The sequence below is a fragment of the Atta cephalotes genome (assembly GCF_000143395.1).
Source record: "Atta cephalotes unplaced genomic scaffold scaffold00003, whole genome shotgun sequence".
Lineage (NCBI taxonomy): Eukaryota > Metazoa > Arthropoda > Insecta > Hymenoptera > Formicidae > Atta > Atta cephalotes.
In genome coordinates, this window is record NW_012130067.1 from 949,820 (window position 1) to 959,108 (window position 9,289).

Consider the following 9,289-nt stretch of genomic DNA (forward strand, 5'->3'; position numbering starts at 1 on the left):
TACCAGAGGCTATGTTAGTCGTATAACTTCGTATAATGTATGCTATACGAAGTTATTACGCATTAATATTCGTAAACATGTAATTATATATGAAATATGTCCATACATGTCCATACATCCTTCTTTTTTTTTTAAATACTGAATAGTATAATAAAAATGATAATAATAATAATTGAAACTTTCATGGATATTTTCTTCAAAGATATGACCAGGTTTGCGGGTTATCACTATGTTTATTATTGCTAATGCCAGCCGAGCATTAGCAATGAATAAAGATACGGCGATAACCCGCAACCTTCTGATATCTTTGATAATAATGGAAAAACAACAAAAATCATTACAAGGATAATTTTCGCATTGTTTGTTTTAGAAAAAATCAAAACTTGATTTTTTTATATAATTACACATAATTATATATAATTATGTATAATTTTATATGTAATTATATATTAAATAATTTTTTTACATTTTTCGAAACTTGATTTTTTATAAAAAACTTTTTGACTCAAAGTCTAGCCCATTCCATCTGTACAAGAGACGTTGCTGTACATTCTGTATAAAGAATTCTAGAAAAGATATAGATTTTCTCAAGATTTCTGAAAATATATTCTAAAAATGTAAAACTTTTTAGAAAATCTATCATTTTATCTTTTTTCTAAAAAAATTTTCTGAAATTATATAAGAATTTTATAAAATTCTGTGAAAATTATATTGTATGAAGAATTCTAGAAAATTTTTTTTTTAGGGAATTATTAAATATAAATAAAACACTGAAAAAAATATAAAATATTTTATAATTTTTTTCTATAGAGATGCGTGAAAATGAAACCAAGTAAATCAATTTTTATAACAACAATTAACAAAACTTTAGTATCTTTGCTATCCATTATTATAGCAGTATTTTCAAAACTATTCCTCTTGGTACTTATAGTTGAAAAATTTATCGCTCCGCTCCGTGAAGTTCAACGTATATTGGAATATAGTTATAAGTTTTAATTGTCATTAGAAAAGCATCATCAAAAAGCATTTTTTTACATAAAGATAATATTATTATTACACATGAGAAAGCGATGATTACTATAAACATTACATAATTCCTATGCTATCAATTTTCTCCTTTTTTTAGATGGCTATGAAACAAAATTAATTTGTAACTTAAACTCTAACTCATAGATAACAAGACAATGGTCTTGGTTATCATCTACTTCCACGTTTTACACTTCATGCAATTAAATAGAAAAACTTAACATATCTAGTTACTCTTCGAAAAGTACAACTTTCTCATCATAAGATGCAAAAATTAACATATTAATTCGTTTATTAATTATAATTATAAATAATGTTATCAACTCCTTTTACAATATGCCATAGCTAGAATACAGTGTACTATGTTTAAAAAAGTGCATAATGTATATAATGATACTTGGGATATGTAAAATTGAAAGATAATATAGAGTATCACACACACGCAGACACACGCACGCTCTCTCTCTCTCTCTCTTCTCTCTCTCTCTCTCTCTCTCTCTCTCTCTCAAAAATGTATCACCTTAATCTTTTTTATCATAACTTTTTTTATCATAATGTCAAAGAGAATCAAATGCACCCATTTGATCTACTTTAACGAAAGTTATGCTCAGAAATGTAAAGTTGATACACTTTGAAACGGTATTGTAAAATTACTATACAGTATATGAAAAGAATATATATTTTATTGTAATAAACTTAATTGTATTTAATATATTCTTTGATAATACACTTAATGTATACTTAATATATACTGTGATAATACACTTCTATGAAAAAAGAAGATGCTATATTTAGAAATGATATCTATTCTTATTTTGTTAAATATCACGTAGACAATTGTGTAACAACGTATCGCATGGAACCCAGATAAAAATTACAAGGCAATAAGGAAACAGTATTCTAAGAAAATTTTAGTTAATTATTCGCGAAGTTGTCATTTAAATCTTCTTTAGCGTCTAACGGCAACTTCGAAAAGACAATCAACATTTACTTTGAAATAGCGAATCCTACTCGATCGTTCTCCATGTCAAATTCGGTATAATATCGACCAATAAATACATCACCCAAAATCCATAATGACTGAGGCAAATCCATACCCATGAAGCCACTCATACACATTGTTTTACCAAATTGTTTAATCTAAGAAAAATTAATTATTGCGTGATTTCTGTTATAAAATAATGTAAATCATTACCTGAGCCATTTATATTTACCTTAAGGACATAATCTTCACCAGTAAGAGTGAAATTCTTACCACCTAGTATAAAACTGATCGAGGGCATACTAGAAATCTGGTTACAATTCACCTTTAAATAATTAATATTAGTTATTCATATTGATAATCAATAATTTATTATAAATTAATTAATCTTATTAATTAATTAAATATTATTAATCTTATTAATTAATCTTATTTCTGTAATTTATCTCGATATTGTTATAAATTGCTATTATGAAAGTCAATTACTTACCATTGCTTCCCCACCAATAGAAGTAGCTCCAATCATTTCGTTAATATCTTTGATTTCTGACGTTGGTCCAGCTATTAGAGAAGTGCCCGTATCGGCAATAGCTTCGCAGCCTTCCTTGCAGAAAACGCGAGTTGTCACTTGAACCCTATAGTATTATAGCGTTAATAATTTGTTGACAAAATATGATCCATGATTGTGTGACATTTAATTTAATCGCATACTTATCCATCTTAAATTGCCAGTATCCTTTGCGAGTAACAGGAATATACGTGAATTCGCCTTCGTAATGATCGGGGTCGGAGCCACCCAATATTATTTCACCACCCACTGCAGCTGAGGGATCGCTGTATAGATTTCATACTTTTTATATTAATATTAAATATTAATAATATGTGTTTATATTAATAATATAGAAAAACTATTTGAAAAATGAAAAAACATTTTAGAAATACATGATGCATAAAAAAATGTTTACCGATTTAAATAGAAACTAAAAACAGCTTGCGACACCAAGTTTTGTTTGACCATATTATAGAAGACGGGAGTCACTCCGTCGACAGATATCGTGGAGTAACCCATTCCCAAGATACCATCGAATTTCGCAGCAACAAAGACTAATCCTGGTTCTGTTATTGCTTCCGCGAATATTTGATGTTGAACAGCAAGACCAGCAACCTATAATAGGATCGATATTATTAATGAACTTGTGTACTTTACAAAGCAGATAAATCTTTAGATAAGCTACAGCTTCGTAAAAAAAATGATTATACAAGATGAAGATATTTATATTTTATATTCACAATCAGAAGATAAAAATACATAACAAATAAATAGTCATTCCTTTTTTTACAAGAATAGCTCATCTGAAGGTTCACCCAATAACAATGTTTTTAAGAAATTTTCATAGATTACAACTTAGTTTGAACTATATTAAATTGTTTACTAAATAATGACTCACAGACACTACATCTTCAGATAAAAACCCAGACAGGCTGCCAGAACCATAACGAATGGCGAATTTAGTACCATTTTTTTGGTATGTACTGGATTTTTCGCTATTATATTTATTATGTAACACTGCAAAAAATAGTAAATAAAATTGTTTCAATTATCGAAGATTCAGAAATAATTTCTTTATTCATTTAAATATAATTAACAGCAATTTAAATCATTGAATATATTTGAATATTATGCTTTAATAAGTGAGCTATCTTATGTCAAAGGTTATTGATATTTTAAGAATAAGCGTGATAAATTACATAAACAAGATTGTAAATAATTATAGAGCATAGTTCCATAATATTTGGTTTATCAATGATTTTAATTTTTGAAACTGTTCACTTTAAAGATTTTAAGAATTTATTTCAAATATGAATAGATATAACACAATTCCGCAGCATTATTTCTATTCTATCAATAAGAAATAAAGCCCACAACGATAGTTGTATTTTTAGTGCTTAAATAATTCGGTATGAATTTATATACTACGTATCAAATTCTGCCAAACTACACACCGAATTGATTTTGCATTTTCTTGAAACGTTTTTCTAGAAATCGATTACCATAGTAATATGACAAATTAAATTGCTTAGCAATTTAATAATTTAATATTCACAGGCACTTAGAAAGATCTTAACGATGCTGATAAATATATTAAAATTTGTAAATAATTTACTGAGATTAAGTTCTTTAGTATATAAATTCATACCGAATTATTTAAGCACTAAAGATCCAATTTCAACTATTGCCGGCTTAATTTTCTATTGATTATTTATTCACATGTACAGCTCAATAAGATTCTTATTGTTTATTTCTATTCTACATTTTTATTTTTCATATTAATACTGAAGAGAAAAAAAGCCCTCAAGATTATTTCAATGTTTGGAGTGATATTATTAATTATAAATATATATGTATATCAATAATGAAACATCAAAGAAATAGTGATATTGTGATGTACTTACAGCAAGCAATATTAGTCATGCTGCATTTCTTGGATGGTACCCAGAGATTGGAGGAACCAGTATCAAAAATTACTTTAAAATTCTGTGATGGGGTTCCAATTGAGATAACACCATAGTATTGAGCATCCAAATAATTAGATAGAGGTTCTGGTGTGCCAATAGTTGTAAACATACGAAATTGTGTCAGGTCAGTGTTAACCTCTTTCAAAGTTTTTCGAATGGAATCTGTCTTGTGTAACGGAATTCTTAAAGCAACATAAAGAAGTTCTATTATACTATATGCACATATTTATCATGTATATATCAGAGGAGATATTTATAAGAGATATATATGTACATACACATATGTATAGAAATATCTCCACTGATGCAAGCGGCACTAATTTAAAAACCAATGAGTCATGAAAACCATCATATAGTTTAAGTACTTTGTTCTGAGAAATTTTCCTATACATGTATAATGTAAAGTAAAACAGAATTGCATGTGTAATGCAAATTTAAAAAATCTATTTCTTTAACTGTGGATCTGATAATCAATTTGAATCTTTCTGATTCATCATATAATGATTCATGCATATTTGAAAGTATACTACATAATTTATAGTCCAGATCTTTTAAATAAATTTACAGTCCAGATCTTTTAAATAAATCTTGATTCGATGTGAACATTCATTAACTATACAATTTTATACAAAGAAAATTACTTCGAATGAGCTAATTATAATTATTGCACGATAAAAATTACATGATAAACAAATGATAAGTAAGCAGTAATGATGGGCTAAATGATTATTTTTTGTAAACAAGCAATAATTTTATTATACAAGTAAAAGAGTAATAATTTTATTGTTATTTCAAAAGAATCAGTTGTTTAAAAAATTATCGATCATGAATGATTTTATGGATTATTTCTTATTATTTAAGTCAATTAAGAAATCTATTTTGAAATATTTCATTATTTAAAACATGTTTGCTTAAACAAATAAATATAAAGTGTAAATTTTATGCGCAAAAATTGATATTAATATAATTATTAATAAATAGCTCAAATTTATTTTCATTTTATGTAGAGCCATATTTGAATATTTCAATTGAAAAATATTAATATAATTAATATGTAATAATCATAAGGAAAAAGAAAAAATCATTTTTTAAATTCCATTTTTATTATAGTATAATTAAATTAAGAAATATATATGAACAAAATATTATAATATTTCATTTATATCAATGAAAAGCTTTTCAGAGCTAGTGCTAAATGTTATTGCAATCAAGTTTTATTGTATATAACAATTGAATAAACAAAGACATTTCAATTCTTGATTTGGATCTTCTTCAGCAAATACATTAATGATAAAAAATATATATTTGTTCATCGTTCGCACGATGAACAAATATTCTTTTTTTATCACTAATGAAGAGAATCCAAACCAAGGATTTCCAAACCAAGGATTAAAATGTATTTGTTTATTCTTAATTGATTTAATTCATTAGAGCCTATAGAATTTCTATTATTTCGTTCATAAATTTGATAATTTAAACAATTTTCTTTTTTAGAATTTGAAATTTACTACTACTACTTTTATCTACTTATAAAATTTAAGACTTGATGAAAATAATCATTTAGTCTATTAACTATTATTTTTCAAATTTGACGATTGTTAACTTAGTAACAGATAACGAAATAATATCCAACACTAATAATCAGGAATAATGTGCTCGCTGCTATCTATGGGTCTGTGTTTTGTAACTGAACTAATATACACTTTCGAAACTTAACATGATAGGTAAACATATGTTCGATATTTAGCAAAAGCGAGAAAAAGAATTCTAGTGTAGTCTAATGCAAGAATAAAAAACAGATCTTATATTTGGCCATGTTCCAAAATTTACTGCCAGTATTGAAAATCTGTAGTGCACATAATGTAAGCTATAGATTTTCAATATTGGCAGTAAATTCTGGAACAAAGTCTTTATCTATTTACGAATCAGAATGAAATTGAAATAGTCTAAATGTGAAACTGCTCTTTATTACTCTAATCGCTAATCTCATTTCAAAGTCGTAAGGAAAACAAATAGCAAGAATTTTCAAAACAATCATCTCTTTGTTCGCCTGCTTTATTCCGATAGAAAGAGATATGATTCTTCAAAATTATCAGTTAATATTGTTTATTATAAACGCACGTATCTGTTCGACCTCGATTTATCGAATACGTGTGTTAAGTACGAGAATCTGAGATGTTTACTTTACGTGAACTCACCTTTGGAATTCCGCTTCGATCAGCACAGCAAGTGCTGCAATTGCAATAAAGAAACGTAACATGTTTACTGAATTTCTTCGAAGGTTGTAAGAATTGAGATTTTTAAAGACGTTGTAAATTCTTCTCCTTGTAAATAAGAATCAACAAAGAAAGACTCGATTATTGCTAATATTCTTGGTTCTTGTCAGTTCTTGTTGATCTGTGTCGATGGAGTCACCCGCCTGGCGGTCTCACCGATTAACCAATCACCAATGCTGCTTAACGACGAACAGTGGCGCGGCGGCCGTATATATACCATAAATGTGTAAAAATACACAAGACGGAGTTTAAACTCCGCGGAGAAGGGTTAGTCAAGCCTTACTGTAAGAAATTGACCAATTACAATCAAGCATTCCCCTGTCGTTCGACTGTAACAGGGAAATACTCGACTGTAGTTGGTTCTTACATTCTAATCCGGATTAAACTCTCGGTGGAAACTAGGCCAGAGATTTGCATATTTTGCAAATCGCATTTGGGGAAATATTATTGTATTTCAAAATCCATCAAAAGTATTGTAACTTCCTGGACACATCTCCATTCAAATCTGTTGTTTCAGCGACAAAAAGATCATATAATTAAAATTGACACAGATATCAGTTTTGATCATACGATCTTTTTCGTCACAGAAAATAATCAATTTAAATGGCTTGTGAAAGTGTATTAAAAAAATATGAACTTAATTACCAAAAATGAAATTATTTTATTCAATACAACTTTATTCTTACAATACATATAAAAAACGAGATTGTCTAAAATAGAACAAGATTCGTGTTGCTAAAATGTTTTTCTTTTTATTTTTTGTCACGTACATATCGCTGAAATTTGATTGATTGACTTTAAGCATTCTGATTTTTATTGTAAGTACATATAACAAATTAATAATAGTCCCATATCGATAAATTCTTTAATTTAAAACATTTTAATCCGAATTCAAGTTCCATTTATCAAAAATCAAATTTACTTGTCGATGAATCCGCCGTCATATTAAATTCAATCTGTCCCTCATAGTTCTCTTGAACTTCAGAAGTAAGAGTTTCTTCTATATCCTAGAAAAACAATTTTTTTTATTTGTTAGTCAAAGAATACGAACATTCTCTTTGAATTAATAATATAATTAATACTATAAATTTAATACAGTTAAAGAAATTCTGAAATAATACTTTGCAATAAGTTCTTTAGATTATAATGCTAGTAGCATTAAAAATTTAATTTAAAATGCACACAGATGTATTATTCCAACATTTAACTTTGATCATAATTGATGTTTTTTTATTTAGTTGATTAATATAGACAAATTACAATTTTATTTATAATATATATTTTACTTATTTAGATAAAACCGTCTATCAAAAAACGTCTATCAAAAAACAGAACTTTTCTATGTAGATTATTTTTAATTTATAAACATAAAATAAATGTACAAACCTTTTGTGAAAAAAACGCGTCGATTATAGCCATAGATTTTTGATAAACTTGTTCATTCTGATGATGTTGAAGAGCTTCTATTTTATCTAATCCTCCAGCTTCTTCTATCAGAATAGCAAGTTTTTCCACTTGTCCTATTTTCTCTGCTGCATGCAAAATATTAGTTAGACCATCTAATACAACAATAATAACATTCCAATCCTTCGATTCCAATAAATTACAAAAAGGTGGTAATACACCCGCTCCCACTAATTGGGATAAATGTTGGATTGTTCCTCCTGTTGTCAAGTTAGTTATAGCCCATGCAGCCTCTTTTTGTGACTTATAGTCCCCCTTAAAAAATGGATAAATTTATCTACAAAATTCTGTACACAAATATTTAAAACAGATTTTCGACTGATTTTGTCGTGTATGCGCAAATCGTGTATGTGTATGCACACTTACAAACTGCAATACTTCTATCAATGGTGATAAAAGACCAGCATCTATCACATTTTGGATTTGATTCGTATTACCAGCCATAATGTTACTAATTGCCCAAGCAGCTTCCTTTACAATATTGACGCGATGATATCGCAACAAAGCACCAAGATGTGACAATCCTCCCGCAAGAATTACAGCATCCGTTTGAGCATCGTCACCTGTTACTATATTTCCAACCGTACGCAATGCTGGAGTAAGAATCATTCCTTCCTGCAAAGTCAACATCTGTACAAGTCTCGGTATAATGCCAGTTTCTAATACTGCTTGTATCTTGTCGTTGGATCCATCAGTAAGATAAGAAAGTGCCCAACAAGTATCAGCTAGGACAAACAGCAATGTAAGTATTTCAAATTTAGAGTAAATTATATAATATATAAAATAACAATATGAACATCTTACCAAGTACATCTCGATCTGTATAACTAAGCAGGCGATTAAATATTGGTAGAACAGGTCTAATCAATTCGAAGGGTGGAGGTGGATTCTTATTTCGACATAAATTAGATAAAGTCCATACAACGTTCCGCAAGAATGTTATCTGCACATTTCATTAGTATCGGAAAAATATGTTATCTACTTGTTCAAATCTTATGTGATACACACACGCACAGACACACAC

General features: G+C 28.0%; 2 protein-coding genes across 2 annotated transcripts in view; both read right to left on the reverse strand.

Annotated features, from left to right (window-relative positions):
• Positions 1-1,691: 1,691 nt before the first annotated feature.
• On the reverse strand, positions 1,692-6,785 carry LOC105624796 (lysosomal aspartic protease). The gene is made up of 8 exons (XM_012206149.1): positions 6,724-6,785; positions 4,463-4,707; positions 3,457-3,575; positions 2,974-3,173; positions 2,720-2,842; positions 2,499-2,643; positions 2,241-2,333; positions 1,692-2,166 (listed from the first exon to the last, which is right to left on the reverse strand). The coding sequence occupies exons 1-8, from the start codon at positions 6,783-6,785 to the stop codon at positions 2,014-2,016; spliced, it is 1,140 nt and encodes a 379-aa protein (XP_012061539.1). The 3' UTR covers positions 1,692-2,013.
• A 653-nt stretch (positions 6,786-7,438) lies between these two features.
• LOC105624806 (importin subunit alpha-1) overlaps positions 7,439-9,289 on the reverse strand; it is a 4,022-nt gene continuing 2,171 nt past the window's right edge. The window contains exons 4-7 of the mRNA XM_012206160.1: positions 9,070-9,208; positions 8,632-8,990; positions 8,188-8,520; positions 7,439-7,808 (exon numbers count right to left, since the gene is read on the reverse strand). Coding sequence (XP_012061550.1) covers positions 7,707-7,808; positions 8,188-8,520; positions 8,632-8,990; positions 9,070-9,208 — 933 coding nt within the window. The 3' untranslated portion in view covers positions 7,439-7,706. The remainder of the gene's footprint in view (positions 7,809-8,187; positions 8,521-8,631; positions 8,991-9,069; positions 9,209-9,289) is intronic.

Excerpts from the sequence above, each read along its gene's own strand:
- LOC105624796 (XM_012206149.1), bottom strand. The coding sequence starts at position 6,785 with ATGTTACGTTTCTTTATTGCAATTGCAGCACTTGCTGTGCTGATCGAA. Across the intron at positions 2,843-2,973 it reads TTTAGTTTCTATTTAAATCG|CGATCCCTCAGCTGCAGTGG; the intron begins GTAAACATTTTT and ends AAATCTATACAG. Across the intron at positions 2,167-2,240 it reads GTGAAGATTATGTCCTTAAG|ATTAAACAATTTGGTAAAAC; the intron begins GTAAATATAAAT and ends AATTTTTCTTAG.